General features: G+C 31.2%; 2 protein-coding genes across 4 annotated transcripts; one reads left to right on the forward strand and one right to left on the reverse strand.

Annotated features, from left to right (window-relative positions):
* Positions 1 to 8,274: 8,274 nt before the first annotated feature.
* Positions 8,275 to 13,591, reverse strand: LOC114760673 (5'-3' exonuclease). 3 transcript variants are annotated; one of them, XR_003742071.1, is made up of 7 exons: positions 13,118 to 13,591; positions 12,851 to 13,021; positions 11,590 to 11,824; positions 10,864 to 11,086; positions 10,515 to 10,670; positions 9,556 to 9,716; positions 8,603 to 8,680 (listed from the first exon to the last, which is right to left on the reverse strand). XR_003742071.1 is itself a non-coding variant. In XM_028949957.1 (6 exons), exons 1-6 carry the CDS (start codon positions 13,508 to 13,510, stop codon positions 8,578 to 8,580), a joined length of 1,281 nt encoding a protein of 426 aa, XP_028805790.1. In that variant the 5' UTR covers positions 13,511 to 13,591; the 3' UTR covers positions 8,275 to 8,577. The 3 variants fall into 3 exon arrangements, 1 of the variants encoding a protein (XP_028805790.1); XR_003742072.1 differs by lacking the exon at positions 8,603 to 8,680 and adding an exon at positions 8,769 to 8,837; XM_028949957.1 differs by lacking the exon at positions 9,556 to 9,716 and having other exon boundaries at positions 8,275 to 8,680.
* A 4,451-nt stretch (positions 13,592 to 18,042) lies between these two features.
* LOC114760674 (uncharacterized) lies at positions 18,043 to 19,378 on the forward strand. Its single transcript, XM_028949959.1, has one exon. It carries the CDS (start codon positions 18,640 to 18,642, stop codon positions 19,129 to 19,131), a length of 492 nt encoding a protein of 163 aa, XP_028805792.1. The 5' UTR covers positions 18,043 to 18,639; the 3' UTR covers positions 19,132 to 19,378.
* The last annotated feature ends 2,781 nt before the right edge of the window (positions 19,379 to 22,159 follow it).

The raw sequence follows: 22,159 nt of genomic DNA on the forward strand, positions 1-22,159 counted from the left end.
TGATAAATGTGTGATATAAAATTAAATAAACTCAAAAGTTATTAGTTATATTTTATTTATATCTTATTAATATGATCTGATTCAATATTAGTTTTAAATGTATATAGTTCCTTGATCAATATTGAGAAGTTTTGAACATTAATTTTGATTTGTGACTTATTTTCAAAAGTTCATTTTAAATGTTCTTCTACATTTTTGTGTTTTCTCTATGTATATTGCAAGTTGAATATGAGATACTCATAATTATTTATTATTATGTTAATGATATATTGAAATATAGTTGTCTTTCATATTCCTCTTAAATTACATAGTTCCTGGAGAACTATATATAATAGTATTAATGTAGTTTCGGAAGAACTTCTTGAAGAATTATATGTAATAGTATTAATATAGTTCCTGAAGAACTAATACTGATTTTTCTTTATGAGCAGATAAAGTATTGATAGTGAAAAATATGACTCATAGATCTACATCACAGCTTTGGTTCTCTAAAGAGTGTAAATGTTATAGTACAATTGGATTGAAATCCGTAACTATATATGAACTAGGAAGTACTTGGGCTTCCAAGCAAAAGATAGGTTATTGGCTTTAACCTATTATATACTAGCAACTGTTTATAAAATATATGAATAAAGAAATCATATTTGAATGACTCAATCTTGAGGGAGAGACTGTTGGAATACAAGTATGAGTTGATATTAGATATATTTTTCATATCAATTTCATAAATGGATATTGTCAATCATATTTTATATTGAAAAGTTTATTGTTGGTAACGAAACATAATAGAGTAAACAAGAAGTTTACTAATATAATTAGATTTATTATTGGCATGACTTGTTTGATCATCTTGAACTATATGATATAATAAATTATTGAAGATTATGTATGATATCCATTGAAGAATCAGAAGATTCTTCTGAATAGGCAACATTTTTAAGAATTCGTATCTGCAGTTTGTTTTCAAAGAAAACTGATTATAAAATATTACTAGTTATGTTTTGTTTTAGAATGGGTCACTAGATTTTTGGAAATATACTCATATATATGGGTCCATTTAGAAGCACATAAATCATACAAGTATTCAATATCTGATAGATGCATCTATATAAAATGGTAATATGTGTGATTGACATTAGTTTACAATCTAAAGTTTGCAAGATTGTTTAAATAAATATTTCTGGACTATGTGGTCCTAAAAACTTGATTTTAAAAATACTAGTGAATTTATATATCAAGCTTTTGATATTGAAAAGCCTGCTTAACAAATTGATCTAGCAAAATCATTTGTTAATGCCTCCGTAAATAGCTGGATCAATATTTACAAGAACAAGGTTTTTTAGTTTAGTATTGGCATGTTTAATTTAATATATTGCAGCACTTATACACATCAAGGCAGCACAATTCTCCCAATAAAATTAGCTTTTGATCAGGGGCTAGATATTTTCTATCTAAAATTTGAAATGTGCAATATTTATTCTTGTTAATCCACCACGTTGCACATAGATGGATATTTTTTTTTAAAAAAAGTTGAGACATATGTTGGGTAAGAATCTCCTTCTTCTTGATTGTCGCTAAATGGAACAAAATTATATTCGTAAAAGAAGCAAATGAATTTAGGAGACTTATACTACATAATTAGTTGACTGTTATTCAATAAAGTTTCTTAACATGAGAGGGAGAAATTGAGTAGTTGGAAAAGAAAACGCATGGAATGCATTATTACTATCAAATATAGATCCTCAAATATATCAATATGGACCAGAAGTTCATCAAAATTGCATTCATGAAATACTAGAAAATATTTTACTGACCTGAATGAAAATTTTTAAATCTCTTATTCTAGCTGAAAATGCTCTAATTAGTATAAATAAAAATGAGACATGCCTGAAGCATGAGAGGTAATCGGTTCCAATATAAATATATTGAATAAAAAGGAGCATATAACTTAGAAGTTGTATTGAGGAGGCATATACTCTAGAAGAGTGTTAAGACATAACTAATTGTAAACTCTGAAAGAGGTTCAGGTACCTGAAAAGGAAGAAAGAGATCTCAACAAGTTATATCACAAAAGGAAAAATGGAACCGAAAAGGTAAAGTTGTCGACAATGATTTTCATAAGAATATCACGTGATAAAAAGAGGATATGACACATAAATCTATCATATAAAGTAGACATAAATTTGGCCAAGAAAAAAATAAAAGGGAAAGGACGTGATGAAAATATTATTTCGATATGTGAAAATGGACCTGCAGTCCGAACACTTGAAGTATAAAATTTCTATAGAATATATAGAGGTTTATGTGAAAATAAAGATTTTCGCAAATGATTATGATGAGACATATTACTTTATAATGGATATAATTTTACACATTTAAATAGTCTGGTAGTTATGGAATACGCCTCTTAGATATTATTATAACCCATGGATGAGAATTATTAAATAGTAAAATGTACATTATAATCCTTGAAAGATAAAAAAATATGCCAGGAATATATATAAAAAAAATCTTTCAATATATGAAATATTATGAAAATTAAAATAATTTCAGTTATGTATGATCCATTTTATAGTTCTGGATCAAAATATATGAAATTTCCTAAAGGATTTCACTTGCCAGAAGCATACAATTCAAGTTCTTGAGAACAATACTTAATTAAATTAAATAAGTTGTCAGAAACAATCAAAGCGTATGTGGTATAACCGACTAATTAAATATCGGTTGAAGAAATGATATAAAAATAATCTAATTCGCCCATGTATTTCTATAACAAACTTTTTAAAATAAGTTTGTTATAATTTTTGTTTGTGTTGATAACATAAATATCATCAGAACTCTTGAATAGCTCATAAAAGTTATAAATTGTTTACAAGAAAGAATTTGAAATGAAGGATTTAGGAAGAACAAAGTTTTATCTCAGATTGCAAATTGAATACTTGAGAAATAAAGATTTTTGTGTATCAAATAATTGATACAAAAAAGGTCTTAAAGTGTTTTTAGATGGATTAATCACATCCATTATGTACTTCGGTGATTGTGATATTTGTGAAGCTGAATAAGATCCTTTTAGATTTGGAGAAGGTGATGAAGAACTATTTGGTCTAAAAGTACTATATCTTAGTACAATTAGTGTACTTATATATCTTACTGGTCATATATAACTTGATATATCATTTGTTGTTAACTTACTAGTAAGATATAATTTTTCACCAACACAAAGACACTAAAATAAAGATTACAGATTCTTTTCTGATCCGCATATTGGTAATTCTAGATAGAGTATCTCATAATACTCAAAAGATGGTGAAATAGATATATCCAGCAAATCCGTTCAAATAAAAATCTAAGAGATTTGTTTACCAAGTCACTTCCTAGTACAATGTTTCAAAAGCTTGTTCATGATATCAGATGTCACAGACTCAAGGATATTAATTGATGCTATCAAGAGGGAGAGTTAATACACGCTGTACTCTTTTTTCTTGTTTATGGTTTTTCCCGCTGGGTTTTCCTAACAAGATTTTTAATGAGGCGGCATCAAATTGTGTATCAATGAATGTGTAGTCTTTTTCTTCTGCTAGGCTTTTGTCCCACATAAATTTTTCTAGTTGAAGTTTTTTAATGAGCCACATTTTTATGCAATGGATATCCAAGGGGGAGTGTAATGAATATGATCAAGTATAGATGTCTATCTTCTCTTCCTCTTCAACTTTATCAACTCCCACTACTTCCACTAAGCATTAATCTTCCACTACTCCATTACTTCTTCATTATGTCTTTAATCTTATAACTCATCCCCACTTCACATTCATGTGGTTTATTATTCATTATCTATCATTTAAGTACAAGTGTAACTTATATGTAAGACTATGCCTATAAATAGGGCATGCCATTATATTGTGATGGAAGTGAAGTAAGTAAAGGAATACAATATCATTATCTCATTTTCTTATCTACATCTCTTCTCCAATATACTTTCTTTGTTGGCTAATTTCATAACAAGAATTAATAAATAGAGGGTTTTTTCCCTCCTAATATAAGACCCCATTTAATTTTATTTCCTAAATTTTGAATTCTTTTTCAAACTCTTCTTACACATATTATTAAGAAGTATTTAGTTTCCAACACAAATAATATGGATATTTAAAAAAAAACTAATTGACTAATTTTCTTAACAGTTAAAATTTAGTTAACTAGTTCTTATATGTAGAACCGAAGATAGTATAATCTATTAATTTATCTAACTTCTTAGTATACCCAAATTAATTAACATTTATATTAAGACTGATGGGAGAAATACTTATTTCTCAAGAACAATGCAATTTATTAGAATTATTGTATTATATCTATACATATATTAATAAATTTGTGAATTTTATTTAATATTAGTAGGATTAAAGTGTGCTTGTGTTCCTTTAACTTTATACAAGGTTTCAATTTGATCTCTTTAAAATTATATTTTTAGTTATTTAGCCTTAAAATCATTAACAAAAAATAATGATATTGAGATTTTTAAATGCTAACATATTAAATTTAATTTTTAATATAGTCATGATTTTTATTAAAAAATCATTTAATACTAACAATTTTAAATTAAAGAACTAAAAATATATTTTTTAAATTAAGAAACTAAATTAAAATATTATATAAAATGAAAAGACCAAAAATATACTTTTAAGAGATTTAGTACTCACAAATTTAACTCATAAATAATCTAATTAGACTTTTAAATATGAAATTTGATTTGAACACTAGTACTAACTTGATCTGTAAATACTCCTCTGATTCTTATTATAAGACCTATTTAACTAATTTGATTAGATTAATAAAGTTAAGTAAGTTAGCTAATTATAAGAAATATGACATGTTTTTCTTAAAACATCATAATCATTTTCCCTCCCTCTTCTACTTGATTATGGTTGAGGAGTATCCATATGGGTAATTTAGAAAAATTTGATAAATATCAGAAATAGATCTTATATTTAGGATCCAAATCAACTCAATAATTAGGTCCTATATTAAGGACCGGATGAGTATAAAAGACCAATTAATATTAAATGAAATTTAAATATTAGCTCTGCTTATTAATATAAGTGCTAATCAGAGATTGAATTTGATTCTAGATATAAAATATTAATTCATCCTATTTCATATCTTTCTTCAATAGATATCCCCATTAATTATAAAAAATTCTTATTAAAGGATAACTTCAGCCATCCAACATGCCTCATCGGAAAGAGAATAGTTTAAAAAAATTAATACATATATTTGTGACAAATAATCAATCTTAACTAATTTTTTTAAGAAAAAATCTCAAAAATATACCACTAAAATTTCAAAATCCCAAACTAAAAATAACTACAAAAATATACTGCTATTTGTTTTTTAAATATTATCAATCGTGCACGCGCGCACGCTGTGGCACGGCTTGTGTACACATATAGATGATATGTCCCTGACAAGTTGGAGCCAAATATTAATAGGGATAGGAATCCCTGAGATTCCTTTCTGCTCAAAGCCATGGGAACAAGTACCAGCGTCCAGCACAATTAGGAAATCATTAGTCTAAAAAAATGTTTGGATAACCTAAAAGCACTTTTCAAAAATTTTTTTTATAAATTAAGATAAACTCCTCTACATATTTACTTCGTATATTTCGTATATCGTAAAAACACTTTTAAAACTATGATTTTGTTTCTATCCAAATACTCTTTGAGTATAAAATATGCAATGATTTTACGTTATATCAGTAAGAGTATACGTGTCCACAAGCTACAACAACTCAAGAATCACCGCGCAACTTCAGCACAGGTTTCCTTCTCCTCACATAATTTATCATCTTCGTGATGCCTTCCACAAATAAAACTACAGCCCTTTGCTATTCCAACAACATGGTTTGATCACAACAATAACTGATGCCAACAATTCAAAACCCGAGTTGCATATTGTTTGCTTGACTCAGGTATCAATATGGAAAACTAATCCCAGCATTTGATAACTCTAATAGTTAATACTCCTCCGGTCCTTATTATAAGATCCAATTTGACTTTTTATTTGGTCCTAATTATAAGACCCAATCCATTTTCTCTCTTATATTTATGCATTTTTTTCTAAGATAATCCTTCTAATAATGATAGTTTTAGCCAATACACTTAATTAGCAAGGATATTTTAGGAATAACAACACTTATTTATTATAAATAACCAATTTAACTTACTTCCTTAATCTCCTCAAATAAGTCAATTGGGTCTTATAATTAGGACCGAAGGAGTATAAGAACTATTTTGACTTTTAATTTAGTCTTAAATATAATATTTCAATCTACTTTGTTTTTAATATTTGTCATTTTTTTTAAAATAATCCTTATAGTAGTTGTACATGTTAAATATTTTATTTTTTAGCTAATACACATGATTAGTAAGAGTATTACAAGGAAGATAACATCTATTTATTACAAATAATTAACTTAACAAATTTTCTTAATTCATTCAAATTAGTCAATTAACTCTTATATTAAAGACTAGAAGTAGTACTACCTCCGGTCCTTAATATAAGACATTGTTTGACTTTTATTTTGATCCTAAATATAAAACCTCAATCCATTTTGTCTCCCGTATTTATACATTTTTTTCTAAAATAGTCCTTCTAACAATGGTAGTTTTAACCAATACATTTGATTAGCAAGGATATTTTAGAAAAGACAACACATATTTATTACAAATAACTAACTTAACTTCTTTTTTTAATATCCTCAAATTAGTCAACTAGGTCTTATAATTACGACCGGAGACAGTTGTTTTCAAGGTTTTTTCAGGACAGCCAGCGGAAGTTCAACTGCGAATTTTACAAGGTAAAGTCAATAATTAAAAAAAAAATCAAGTGATTAATATAAGCTGCAAAATATATGAACATCAATATCAAATATCCCACTTGGCCCTTGTATGCACAAGACGGGATAATGCAATACCATAGACAGCTCAGAACAATTCAAAGATAAAATCCATAAATTGACAGGTCATCAATTGGTGAGGTATGGGGTGGGTGATATGGAACATAAGGTGAGAAATGAGACAGAGACAATTAGGGACACCTACAGATAAGAGTAAGTGCTTGATTTTTTGTTTGTCAGATTACAAAGTGAAGCATCAAATCAGATAATACTATTTGGTGGAAATAAATATGAATAAATTAACTAATCAAAATATTGATTCATGGAAACTAAAAGGATGTGGATTAGGAAAAGGTGATCATGGAAACTAACAGGAACCACTAGTTTTATGAAGGTTTGCATCAGAGATGAACTGAAAGGACATTCATAATAACAGTAATAATGGACGCTTATGCTTTGGCAATTAGCTGTCATGTACTGTACATGTCCAGTTGGTCCAATAAAACTGGAATATGAAGATTCAACCTATGCCAAATGGTAATATTGTCAGATCACACAATGTTTTATGACTTATAGATAAAATTAACGTGTTATTGATGTTACTCTTTCCGATCCTAAATATATAACCTATTTTGTAGTGTTTTTGGATCCTAAATATATAACCTATTTTGTAGTGTTTTTGATGATACAAGAGAGAAGTTCAGTAAAAACAACTAGAAGAATTGCTTAGATACTAATAAGTAAGGCTTGTTGTCTGGGTTGTGTTATAAATGATTTGGCTAAACATATTAATAGTCCAGGAGAAATTTCAGCTTTCAAATCTCAGTTAATTGAATCTCTCGCTTTCGATATTATATTAAGATGTTCTGTATATGAAATTCTTCAAACAAAACTTATTGCCATTGATTATCCCTACAAGGTGTGGTCAGTGAGAATTAATTATTGGGAAGAGACAAACCGGTAAAATAGCAATAGCCATGGACACGAGAGGAGTATTATCTACACTGTATAAGAATATATTACACTGTTTATGCCTTATGTTTTATATATATATATTGACTGATTAAAACAAGACAAAAGAACAAGTTCACCTTTTTTTTTTTTCGTCTACATAAATACACATTTTCTCAAACATAATTGATAACTTTGGTACAAATCAACATACTCATCTAATCATAAATATAAGAACTAGATCACTAATTTGCTGAGATTAAAAAGTTAAGTTAATTATTTATAAGAAATACATGTTGGTCTCTTAAAATATTTTTCTAATCATTTGCACTGAAAACTGCCCTGATAAAAAACCCTCTTAATAAGTATGACAAATAAAGATAACTTGGATAATAAATTATAAATTTAGAAGATAAAAGAGGTTGAGTCTGGCATTTAACATTAAAACAAATCCCTTTACCAACTTTTATGTTAAGCACTGGACGAGCATCTTAAATTGTCTTCTGTAATTCATACTCGAAGCAAAGACGCCATGGGATAAACAAAATGACAAATAAAATCCATGGAAATTCACTGACCCTGTTCTCAAATATTATACCTACTCTGTCCCCCCCCCCCTTTATTCTTTTTAATTTAATCTATGTTACAACAACTTCCTCTTACATGTTACAAAAAGGTACAAGGAACATAAATCATCATGTCACTGAATCTTGATCTCAAAGACGCTGAAGCCTTACTCAGACATAGCTTGCAATGCCTTCAATTAGAGAATGGTGTTTGGCCCCATTGGGAAGTGCCACCAAGTACGTACTATGTGCTTTAATGCTTATCTTCTTACAACTGCACAACAAATCATTCCCAGTAACAAAGTGATTAACAGTAGACATTGTGACATGTCTAAAGCAGACAATGAATGGCAGAGTATTTTAATGGAATCCAGAAAGTTTTCTTTCCTCTGCTTTTATTGTAGAGCTTGATAGAAAAGACCCACTAACAACTGCATAAAAGTTTAACTATTATACTCACATAAGCAGAGCATGACGAACCTGCCCTTGAGACAACTTTTTTTTTTTTTTTGGGAATTAGAGGGGCAGGTACTAATGGCCTGAGATTATAAGCGTAACCCACAACTCCCATTTTTAAGGGAGCATTTATGCCACTAGTCTACAAGGACATTAGCTAAGACTTAGCTTGTTGATAGAGAGGACATGCCAATAAGGTAATAACAACTACTTGTGGCTACGCTGTGTTAGGCTCCATCAGTATCCAGTTCACGTAATAATCCGACCATAGATCTTACATTTATACAGCCTACTAATCACAGGTACTAATGGCTGAGAGTATAAGCGTAACCCACAACCTCCCATTTTTAAGGGAGCATTATGCCACTAGTCTACAAGGACATTAGCTAAGACTTAGCTTGTTGATAGAGAGGACATGCCAATAAGTGTAATAACAACTACTTGTGGCTACGCTGTGTTAGGCTCCATCAGTATCCAGTTCACGTAATAATCCGACCATAGAATCTTACATTTATACAGCCTACTAATCACAACTTCAACTACAAACAACCCACAGCTAGAGACAGCCTTTGTCTTCATCATCATTAGTTGGTATTCCCCAAAATGCCTGATTTTATTATTAAGCATGCTAATTCATTTGCAGAATGCAGAGTACTTAGCTGAGAGTTATGATAGTGGCAAGCGAGTCTATACCTGCATAGTAGTATTGAATAAATGCGGATCAGCCAGCAAAAGCAAGCTTCCTTTGTGTAGTCACAAAAGATGAATCGGCAAGATGCGAAGCAAGCAGAAATACTTGCATAATTTTGATTAGTATGTTCCTCGAGTAGTCAACTTTTACATGTCTTCATTTCCTATACCAGAATAAATACGGACTTACTTTATAGCAAAGAATCATGCATATAAAGCAATTAAGCGTAAGAAAGTAAACTAAAAATTAAAAAGGAGGGTATTTGGAAAGCAGAGAAAAAACAACCAAATCTATCATTCTTTCTTTCTTAATTTCGGATGGTTTAAATTTGTATGAATGACCCTCAGGTTGTCACTTGGCAAACAAGAGGGAAATATCTAAACACAATTTTTTGCAGAAAGCGCCATAAAGATGTTTTTTTTTTGTACACATCTATTTTCTTCAAGACCGCTAGAGTAAACCCTCCATGGAAGCCTTGTCACTTTCCATTGCACGAACCACAAAAAAGCCTTTTTCTCACACCTTATCTAATCCACATTGTCTTGGAAGAAGAACAAATATCGTAACACCTAACGCCAATTTTAGCTGTTTGCCATCTCATTTTGTTTTTCCATCTAACTTCTCAACTTTCTAGTGCATAGAGAAGAATCATTCCCTCTTCACCCATTATCACAGTCAATATAGTACCAGCAAACCATTTTCACCAACAGAAGGTCATGTACAGGTTTTTTCATCCCCACCTCCTCCCACTAGATCGTTCCTTCTTTCTCCCTCAAGCAATAGCTAGAAAATAAGAACTTGCTTCCCCGCAACATACTGTTTAATAAATATTTTGCTTGCTTGAAACAAAAAGTAAGCACCCCACTGTCATAGTCTATGCTTTAGAAGAATGGCATTTGGATCATCAAGGGTCCTAGTTCTTGTCAGTAGCCAAAATTTTTGAGTTAGAGAGAGCATTTACCTGTCAGGGTTCAATCCATTAGAAGTGTGAGGTCTATAATTATTGTTGAGTTCCCTCATCTGTTCCAAATATTTGAAGAAGTTAGAGAGGGCAGTTGTATCATTATGCGCGTCTCTCTCAACTAACCAATCCTCATGAAGTTGGATATCTACATCCCTGTCAAAAATTGTGATGAAGAAATAATACTTCAAGATTTGAGTAAAGGCATGGCCAAACACAAAAAGAAATCTTGGGTAAAGGCAACACGGACAAATTTGCAAAGAGGCATTTTCAATGAGAAGCTAAAAAGAAAGTGAAGCACATTAAGCAAAGATGAGGAGGGAATTGCAGAAAGAAGAAACACCGTTACCTTTTCAAGGCCAGAACTTCATAGTTTCTTCGAAGGTAATCAGCATATTTTGTAAGGGCTTCCTGGGCATATGGCCTTCCCACAGTCCGCACTGCAGCTGCATTTAACAAAGTCTCCAATGTACCATGCTTTTTAATAAGTTTTAAAGCAGTCTTCCGACCAAAATCAGGGACCACATGTTGGATACCCGGAACGCCATCAACTTCATCACCTACAATGCATCCTACATAATCAAGGCAGTAGCTGAAAAAATTAACAGAAATATATAGTGTTCACAAAGGTAGAAGAAATTAGCAGGTATTTAATAACAAAACGTTGGATGTAAATCTCCCTCATTTTCAGTTATATGTCTGCAACTATACACTTGTCCCTCAAGCCATGAGGGTTGAATCAGATTAGTGCACTTGTAGAAATTCTCACTAATTAAAAGCCCAAAGGCATCTAATTCAATTAAATTGGGCCCATTTGGAATAGCTTATAAGTAACTTTTCAATCATGATTTATGGAATACGAGAAAAATATGTGAGATGAGTATTGTTATGTGAAACATGCTCCTAAGTGATTTTTAACGCTCTGCCAAACAGGGCCATTATAATGTTGCTGAGAATAAAGAGTTCAAATAATTTTAAAATACAGAATTTATAGCGTTTTACATTGTTGATTGATATGTCTCAAATAAGATGTGAGTAGCATCATTATCATACAAGATAAATTAGTAATACTCACTAAGGCTCAGATCAGATTGAGGGTCACAATTATATTGAGCTCTGTAGTGCCTCAAGGTGTAGAAGGACCACCTTTCTAACTCTGGCAAGGGCATAACAATTTGCACATCTTCAGATATGAGCTGTTTAAAATCCTTATCGGGAGAGGCAATCACAACACGAAAACCTCTGTTGAGAACTTGTCCAACAAGTGTGGCAACAACATCATCAGCTTCATGGCCATCAACTTTTATGACCTGAACAATTTAATCAACTCACTAATGTAACTAATGTAGTAAAGCTAATAAGGATATCAAATCAATATTTTACAACAATAATTTTCATGTTCTTCTTTTGAAAATCTTAGAGAAGTAAATAGTATCAGCTAATTCACATACTGAATGAATACTAATCCACATCTAAAATCTTATCATCCTCATATGGAACAAACTAATGAATTAAGACAACCGAAATCAGGGAAGAAACTGTATATTGATGGCTGGCGATAAATGCATTGACAAGTGTTTCAAGTAAGACCAATGATTAAGCATTGTTATCATTTCTCCAACAAGTTTTCTTGCCAAACAAACCCAACCCTATCTCCAGATGAGAGGTGGACTAAAGGGAGATAATGGAATTCTACATTGATCCCTTTATCTACATCAAACCATTATCCGTCAGAAACTTTACCATTATAAATACTCAGAAGCACAATCAAAAAAATTATCCAAACAGTCAGAAAAAGGAATTCTATTATGAGTTAATAAAACATCCATAATTTACTGAATTTCTAGTTCGAGACTGATTATGTTCCAACAGACATGCAGAACAAAAATCTACGCATGATGAATAAAGTCCCCTCCAATATCATAAAAAATGTAGAGCGTGCCAACAGGAATGATGAATAATAAGCAGAGTTCTGCAATAAACGTGCTTAAGCAATAAAATATTTTACGTCTAACCTTTGAATGAGAACTATGCTAAGAATATCTAACCTAAGGGTAAGCTTCAGATAAGACAATGAATGAGTACCATGGCATATTATTAGACAAGATAGAAAAGTGCTCTTGAAAAAGCACTTTTCTGCAAAACAAGCAAACTCCTCCACATATTTACTTTGTCTCCACATATTTATTTCATATACCGTAAAACACTTTTAAAACTATAATTTAGTTTCATCAAACAACCTCTAAAAATCATGTAGAAGCATGTCTAAAATGTACAAAAAAGAAATAGACTGTACAAAAGAAATAGAATGACAGTGATGTAAAAGAACCACTCACTGGCACATTGCATTTTCTGAGAACATCAGTGATCACTTGATGGGACCTCCCAACATGACCTCTAGAAAATCTTTGCGCAGATGATGAGTGCCGCAAGAATTTTTTCCTATGGGCTTTGTATGACGGCAGTAGCTGTCTACGATGCTCACTACCCTTTTCTCCATCAAAAACCTGTTTCATTCTAATAATAAATAAATAGAAGCCCAGAAAATAAATAAAGATAAGATGACAGATGGATAGAAACCAAGAGAGGCAGAGGTAGATTACAGCGATAACAGGGTCGCTGCGACTGACTTGAGAGAGAAAAAGAGAGACCCATCGACCAAAGGAGTACAAGCTGGGTGTGTTTCCTTCATAGCATAGAGGATTAACATCTAAAAAGAAGACCCTTTTCTTGCTAGCTCTCTTATCGTGACATTCACTTCCTGGCAGTGATTGCTCACCACGTGTTTGACGAAAAGACCAAGTGAAAGAAGACGACTCATCAGCTACAACTCCGGTATGGACCTTCCGAGCTTCAGTTTTCTTAATGGTGGCTTGTGCTGCAGATTTCTGAGCTGTTGATGGCAGAGAAAAGGAAAAATTGCAAGGGAAACAAGACTGAGTATAAGGGGCAGGGGACAAAGCTAGAGCTAGTGTTTTCATGGTGAAAATAGGCATACGAGGCAGTGTTGCAGTTTGACAATGAATCCTTTAACGGTTAATGTACCTGCAGGCTCCTCAAGCAATATGGATCGAGGCAGGGCGAGTCTGAGACAAAGTATCTGCTAGCCCTGGCCTGCTACTGCTAGAGCGCTAGTATGGCCCAGAGTAGCCTTCTGTCAAAGCTCCCGGTAAGAGTCTGTTTGTAACGCTGCTTTATTTTTTTATTACTTTTATGTAGAGTCGAAAAAACAGATTAAACCTGTTTAGGCTCGAAAATTATAAAAGTGAGGTTTAAAAATTTTCTTTTAAAATAAAAAACAGGCCTTATAAGATTTAGTCTTGTCGGGTTGAGGGTTTACAAGGACTGATTCATTTAGACTATTTTATACTCCCTCCGTTCCTTATTATAAGAGACAAATAATCGAAGTACGTTGATCAAAAAAACAGTTAAAATTAGTTAAGAACAATTAATGTGTAAAAAGTATAATTTTTTTCAAAAATGCCTTCATTAATAAGGAGAGAGCATGAGAGAGAACAATTAAATTATTAAAAGAAAGAGAAGTGGGAGGAGAGAGAGAGTGTGAGTTGGAGATAATAAATATGGGTAAAATAGTAAATCAACACAAAAAAGTAGAGACAACTTGTAAGTGTCTCTATATATAGGAACATGCCATAAGCATCAAATGTCTCTTATAATAAGGAACGGAGGGAGTATTTTTTGTTTGTTTCAAAATTTTTTTGTATAATTCTAATATTATTAATTTTTTATATTATTAATAATATTTCAAATATTTAGTTGTTATTATTATTTTAAAATTAAATTTTACAGAATTATTTGACTTATTTGGTTTTAGTTAATTTGTTTAATTAAATTTTTAAAAAATGGGTTAATTTGGACTTTAATAATGATTTGATTTATATTATATATGTTAATATTTTTAAACTATATATATTTGATAAGAGATTATTTTTATATTTATATAACTTGTGATTCTATAAGTTGAATGAGAAATTTATGAGTTTTAACAACAATGTTTCTCAAATTAAAATAAAATAATAGTTGGATTGCAAAATTTAAAAGTGAAATTTCTATAAAGAAGAAAAGCTTAATATTTTTGTTACGAAAGAAAAGGATACTTATGAAGAAGAGTAATTGATTATAGTGATGATAAATTTTTAAAAGATTAATGATAGTGTTTGTTTATTACACATTTACATTACAGATGAAACTTTTGAATGTTGTTATCTTGTTAATGAATGTTTTAGATATTCTTAGATGTTGATGGATATTTATATATGATGATATTTTGTATTTGTGATTTAATTTTATTCATATTTATGTCTTTTATTAATAATTTCATTGGTTTATTTTCTTTTTTTTTATATAAAAATGTGAAGAATATGAAAAATAGTTTTTTTTCCCTTAAACAAGCCGAAAGCTCGCGGGCTAGCCTTGAACCCGTTAGCTTAAGGGCCGAACCTAACAAATAAGGGTATTTTTGAAATTTTGGCCTTGTAGGGTCGGTTCTTTTAAGCCTGCCAACCCTGCAAGGCCAACCCGTATTCCCACATCTGTCTTTAATCATAAAGGACTATAGATTGTTTGATTTGATTCTTATATAATTTGAGAAAATTAGTGAAAAATACTTTTTTGAAAAGTTTTTTTAAACTAAAAGCATTAAAAAGGGGATTAAATTTGAGTAGGTGCTACTTATTTTTAAGGAGTACAATTATTCATGCAACATATATTTTTAACTATGTGCAAAGGACTATCATTTTAAAGACATTTATACATAATTAATGGCAAAGAAAATTAATGCTTTGCCTTTTATATTTTTAACTCAATTATAACTTAATCTTATATTTTAACTCAGTACAAGTATAATTATATCCTTATGATTCTGACTTAGATGTAACTCAATACTATGCTTGTTATTTATTTCTTTTTTTTAATTGTGAATTCATCATTAAAGTTATCTACAAAACTATCAAACCCATTTTTAATATATTGAGAATATTTTACAATTTTAATAACAAAACATGTATTGGGTGAAGATAGAAATGTACCAAAGCTTCACATTCCCTCAATGATCTCATTTGCACGCTTAAATTTAAGGAATACAAGTCTTATCAACTTCATTAGGGGTAATATTGCCTACTATGTTTAGATGAAATATTAGATTAAATCAAGCGTGCTTTTAAATCACACATAAAAAAAAAATAGCAATCTTGCTTTCTTTCACTAAGCATGATTCAATTTGTATGGAATTTCCTCTCAACCCCATTTTCTTACTCGTTGGGATTCCTTACTACCAAACACTCAACATTAACTCTCATCATCATCCACAACACGGTGTCGTTTTGACTGATCATAAAATAATCAACATTAAAAACTTCGAAATAAGTAGTTTACATATATACTACTTCTGATCCTTAATATAGGATTTTGTTTGACTTTTATTTTAATCCTAAATATAAGACTCCAATCCACTTTGTCTCTAATATTTATGCATTTTTTCCAAGATAGTCCTTCTAAGTTCTAACAATGATAGTTTTAGCCAATACACTTGATTAGCAAAGATATTTTGAGAAAAATAACACTTATTTATGACAAATAACTAACTTAATTTCTTTCTTTAATCTCCTTAAATTAGTCAACTAACTCTTGTAATTAGGACTGAAAAGTAGTAAGATATTTGGACAACTCAAATCAAATCTCTTTGCAATACTCCCTCCGTTCCTTATTATAAGAGACAAATAACCAAATTACGTTGATAAAAAAAGTAGTTAAAATTAGTTAAGAACAATTAATATGTAAAAAGTATAATTTTTTCCCAAAAATGCCCTCATTAATAAGGAGAGAGTATGAGAGAGAACAATTAAATTATTAAAAGAAAAAGAAGTGGGAGGGAGAGAGAGTGTGAATTGGAGATAAAATAAATATGGGTAAAATAGGAAATCAACACAAAAAAATAGAGACAACTTTTAAGTGTCTCTTATATATAGGAACATGTTATGAGCATCAAACGTCTCTTATGATAAGGAACAGAGGGAGTAGCATTTATGTCTCTGTGCTTGACATTAATATCTAGTCACTAACGGTAGATGGGTGGCTTAAAGACTTTGTTTCCTTGAGAATTTGAATCTAACGGATGAAAACAAAAAAATCACAGTGAAAGAGCTACTTAATTAAGATTGATAACATTCGAATATGATCTAACAATATTAAGGAAAAATGACAAAAAATAGTGTAAAAATCGCAAAATATCAAATCAGATATTTTCATAAAAATGAGTTGTTATTTGTAAATCAATTAATTGTTAAAACCTGTTAAAGTGTTGTAATAAATCATGATTTGAAATTTTGTAATTTTCGCTGCTTTTATTTATCATTCTCCCTAATAATAATAATAATAATAATAATAACAACAACAATAATAATCGTCAGCAGCAGCCAGCCTGGTAATGCCTGGTACGTTACCGACAAACAACCGCTGCAGCAACAAACGGGGCAAAACGGTGCAATATTTGACATGGAAATGGACACCCCTGATAGTAACCGCATACAGCCCAACGGCTTAGATCGGCTGCCAAACAAAAGCCCTCAAAACACATCGTTTCATTAGAAGCCCAGATTCAACGTTAAAACGACATCGTTTTTAACCCCAGCACCAAGTATTCACGCACAACAAATTACTTAATTACTGATTAATTAATAAAAAACCACACAAGCAAGTTTGAGTTCTTAAATCTGACTACCTCAAAGCTGCTACCAAAAATATTGTCTGGCTGAACATTTTGAGCACACATTTCCCTATTCTTTTAGCTTATTGAGTTATTTTCACTCCCTCCCCCCTCTACTTAGAACTCTCATTTCACTTTTGTTTTACCATCTTGTCTTACTATTAAAACAAAAAACAAAAAACAAAAAACAAAAAGGTCCCATATATATTTTGGGTAGGTGGAAAGTGAAAACTAGATTGATCTACACAAAGTTGTCCAAATCCAGCAAAGTGTGAGCTTTGCCTTTTGCTCCCTTCAATAGCTTGCACAAGCCAGATCAGCAATCCAACCCCAAATTCTGACCATTCCTTTTGAAACGTAAAAAATAAGCCAAACCCCACTCACTAATTTGTCTTCATTCTATTAGGGTGAGACACACTAATACTTACTTAGCAAAATCCAGTTGGCACCAAACCAAACACGTAAATATACATATGGGATTACTTGTTCTAAACTCTACATTGACTTGAATGAACCCTCTTAATTGCTTCTTGTCTCCACCAAGAAAAAGAAAATCCCAAAATCTCTAATATTTTTGGTGTAAGTCGTGTCCCAAAAGATCACTATCAAGCAGGAACGTGTCAGCTTGGAATGGCAAAAGAGAGTAATTAAATGGGGAGGCTCTATTTAGCTGTGCAACTATATATCGCTTTCATATGAGTCCCTGAGTCAACCATCCTAATGGAAAATTAACTATCTTTCACATCACTTCTTCCTCTCAATCCGCCGATGATAAGCATCTCATTTCATTGTCCTACATATCTAGCTTACTATTACCGCTGTATATGTTTTAAGATCTTCAACTTAAATTGACATTCTGCAAAATCTCTGTCCTCAGATACAGTTTTCCTTATTCATACATATATATAACAGTACATAGAGAGATGGTTTTAGAAGCTTGATCACTGTCCTGGGGTATGGGCAGGACTTTTTCTTGTCCTTTTGAGATGTACTATTGGTTGGTGATGAGGAATAATGAAGGAAAAATGAGAGCTTGATTATTGGGTATGTCGGTTTTGCCTTTTTCTTGTATTCATGAAAGATTTTGGTCCTGCCCATGAAAGGCAAATCAAGATCTTCCTTGGAAATCTAAGTTCAGAAGAAGGATGGGGATTTTGAAGTTATAAATTCAAAAACCATTTTTCCTTTTGTTTTTCTGCAGAGGCAAGAAAGTTAAGGTTTTTCTGCAGCAGTTGAACTAAACCTTTCTTCACGAACACAACCACTATAGGTCCCCCACCAAACCTAACACAAACCCATCATTCATCATTTTTCCCTCATCGATCAGTCTATCAGTTTCTCTCTGCCTTATTTCGCAGGCTTGTTATTAATTAATTATTAATTATTGCCCTCTTTCTTCATATGGCTGCTGCTACAGATCAAGATTTCAGCTTCCCCACCATTAATGACTCTTATTCTTTCTCCATTGATTCTCCTCCTCTTTGGAATCTATCTCCTGCAACCTCCCCTAACCCTTATGGAGGTCTCATCAGAGAAAGCCAGAGAAAGAGCTTCTCATGTATAGAGATTGGCAGGCCGGTGAGAAACGAAGAAGAACAAGAAGATGAAGAGAAGCAGAAGATGGATTTGTTGTGGGAAGATTTCAATGAGGAATTGTCTTCTTCAAGAGCCAATGGATCATCATCTTCTTCTTCAAGAGAGCAGGCTGAGTTCAGAACAGTATCAAAGAGAAGGAATAGTTATGACTCTGATTCTCTGATAGTTCCTTCCAAGAATGGCAGAAACAAGGGTAGCAATAACAACAAGCCTGGCATGGTGGTGCTTGTGAAGGTTCTGAAGAAACTGTTCTCTGTTAATAATTCTCTGGGCAAACCCAGAAAGCGAGTTACATAGCCTAGTTTTGTAATTATTTGGGAAATGGGATTTGTGGTGTTAATGAAATTTTCTTTCCTTTTCTTTTTTGCTCATGTTGCTTGATATAATTTGATCAGAGGGATAGAGAGGCTTTTGGTTTTGATGCAGGAATTGAAGAGTTGAGATTTGAAGGATGAGTCTGCCATTCTAATGTGTATATGTGAAATAGTAAATATAATTATGCAGAAATTATACTTTGTTTTCTTTTCCCTTTTTGGTTACCAAATTTGTGTGTTCTTTTGATGAAACATCTATGTTCTCAGATTTTTCAGTTTTCTTCAGTTTCAGGCCAATTGATGAAATACTGTTTCATCCGTGCAGTGGGGTCTAATGAACCGTAGATTGAGATTTAGATTTTCTTTTTCAAGTTAAAATACATATTTAATTCTTTAACTTTATACAAAATCTGATTTTTTATAACTTTAAAAGACATATTTTTAGGAATATAATCCTAAAATCGTTAACTTTAAATGGTATTTTTTTTGTAACAGTCAGGTTAAATGACTGAAAAAATAAAATTTTTAATATTAAAAGACGAAACTGAAACGTTAAAACACGGAATATATACTTTTTTAGCTTTTAAGTTTTCAATATTGACTTCCCGCGGACCAAAAAGATAGTTTGGAACTTTGGATTCACGAAATGTAATTTAATTTTAGTCTACAAAGTCATTGAGTTCACCGACAAAATATATTTTTCTAAAAAAAAAGTTAATATAATTTTTAGTCTCTCAAATTTGTTTTTATTTTAATTTTAGTCTCTCAAATTTCAAAACATAGGTTTTGGTTCCTTTAGGGGTAAAATGGTTCAAGTTTTATAAGGTTACAGGAACTAATGTTTTAAATGAAAAGAAATTTAAGGGATTAAAATCTATAGTTTAACATTTGAGATACTAAAATTAAATTGAAAGCAAATTTAAGAGATCAAACTTCATATTTCTTTTTTTGGTTGCCCACCTAGTTCACCGGAGTTTTGCTCCGACTACATCTGGAGCCGACCCGCATTACGTACCTGGCTGTGGTGGGTGAGTCTTCTAACGGGGGTTTCTGCATACGCTGATGCTCGAACTTCATATTAACCAAAAGAAAAACAGTTGTCCCCTAGTGCGAGATGCATAGGCCCAATAGTATGGTAGCCCAAAATGAGTTGCCATATATCCCAAATAGATGAGATTGTGTAGAATGAGACTAATATTAGTGTGAGCTCATTTTCGACGAGCCCAAATGACTAGTGAGCGGAGCCAATAAACCCAATCTCATCATAGCCCAAATTGTTTTGTGATAATGCTTAAAGAAAATTAATCTAATCAATCTTTGTAGCTTCAACCCCTCAAGCATGACTTGATGTAACTTAGTCTCTGTACTTTTCATTTAAAACTTAGTTTTTGATCTTTCCATAATTTTAATTCTTTCCATTCTGAAACGAGGGAGTAGGTTTAAGAAATGAGGATTTGTGTGTTATAACCTCACATCCTATATATAATTATTAAGTTAATTTTGGTCCTAAATAAAATTTTTTATATTTATCAGTTTTTTCTAAATTATCTAAATGGGATACTTTCTCAACCATAATCAAGTAAGTGAGGGAGGAAGGATATTAAGAAAGATGATTATAGTGTTTTAGGAAAAACATGTCATATTTCTCATAATTAACTAATTTACCCAATTTTCTTAATCAAATCAAATTAGTTAAATAAATATTATATCAAGGATCAAAAGACTATAAGAGTTAAATAACTAATTTACAGAAATTAATAAAATTAGTTAAATTAATTATTTATTAAATACGTGTTATTTTTTTTCTAAAATATCATATTTACTTATTGTACTCGAACTCTCCTGATGCAAATCTTCTCATCATATGTAATTATCATGGATAATTTAGGAAAAATATAAATTTTAAAAATAAAATAGATTAAGATATTTAGGATTAAAATAAATCCCTTAACTTCTTCGTAAATTTAAAATGAGAGAGATTTTTTTTTTTTTGAAAAAAAGCTAATTGGAGCTTCACATAGCCTTCCTTGCAGCTTCATGAACATGTTGGCGCATAATTGATTCTGGGCCCACATTTACCCAAAAACTTTATGGGCCTGAAAAATAGACCCAACCTTTTCAAAACAGATTTGTGGCCTCTTGGGTTCTCATAAACATGGCAATCCACGAATCCAACTTTACAACAATACTAACCTTTCTTGACTTTATCAACAGGAGTTGGGTCTAACAGAAGATATTAACCTCACAACATAACAAACTAAGATTTAAATTTTTGTTAGAAGAAGTATTCACATTTAGTGTTTAACAGTGTCTCGAATAGGATTGCTTCTAATAAAATGATACCTTTGTTTTAGATTTTTTTTTTTAAAAACCCTTCTCGACCTTCTTATTCTTTTTCTTTTAAATCACAAAAAAGGCAGTGACCAGGTTTTTATTCCAAATCTAAATATAATAGACCGATGGGAGTTGAGTTTAGTAGAAGATGTTAGTCTCTTACAACATAACGAATCAATATTCAAATTTCTACTCACATTAAATATCCGATAATATCTCAAACTAGATTGCATCTAATAGGTGCGAATAAATAAATAAAACTAGTGGAAGACTGAGATAATAACAGAGAAATATTGAAGTGATAATTGCTAACAACTAAGAAGTTAAACACCAAAGGTTGTGGAAGGTAGAATCATCACCAATAGGTTGCAAATATTGTGACAAGTTGAATTCCAGTCAACTACGCTTAAAATTTGAAGCAGATCAAAAATAATAAATAAACACATACCTATATAAGCAATTATTTTGTAACCTCCATATGTTCACTTTTGACCTTCCCTTGCAATTATTAAACAACAATACACGCCAACAAGATCGAAAAAGTTAACCTTTTTTGGGCCATGAACCTACAAGTAACCAATTTCCTGAAAAACTATTCATCAGTTAGTTAGCAATTTGTGCACAAAATCCAAACCTACCTTAATCTCACAACAACTTGCTGTGTGCTTGTTTATTTA

Source organism: Neltuma alba, unplaced genomic scaffold (assembly GCF_004799145.2).
Source record: "Neltuma alba isolate B1F8T4 unplaced genomic scaffold, ASM479914v2 tig00011011_pilon, whole genome shotgun sequence".
NCBI lineage: Eukaryota > Viridiplantae > Streptophyta > Magnoliopsida > Fabales > Fabaceae > Neltuma > Neltuma alba.

Excerpts from the sequence above, each read along its gene's own strand:
- LOC114760674 (XM_028949959.1), top strand. The coding sequence starts at position 18,640 with ATGGCTGCTGCTACAGATCAAGATTTCAGCTTCCCCACCATTAATGAC.
- LOC114760673 (XM_028949957.1), bottom strand. The coding sequence starts at position 13,510 with ATGCCTATTTTCACCATGAAAACACTAGCTCTAGCTTTGTCCCCTGCC. Across the intron at positions 13,022-13,117 it reads GCAGCGACCCTGTTATCGCT|GTTTTTGATGGAGAAAAGGG; the intron begins GTAATCTACCTC and ends AGAATGAAACAG. Across the intron at positions 8,681-10,514 it reads AATGGATTGAACCCTGACAG|TTGTAAGAAGATAAGCATTA; the intron begins GTAAATGCTCTC and ends TTTGTTGTGCAG.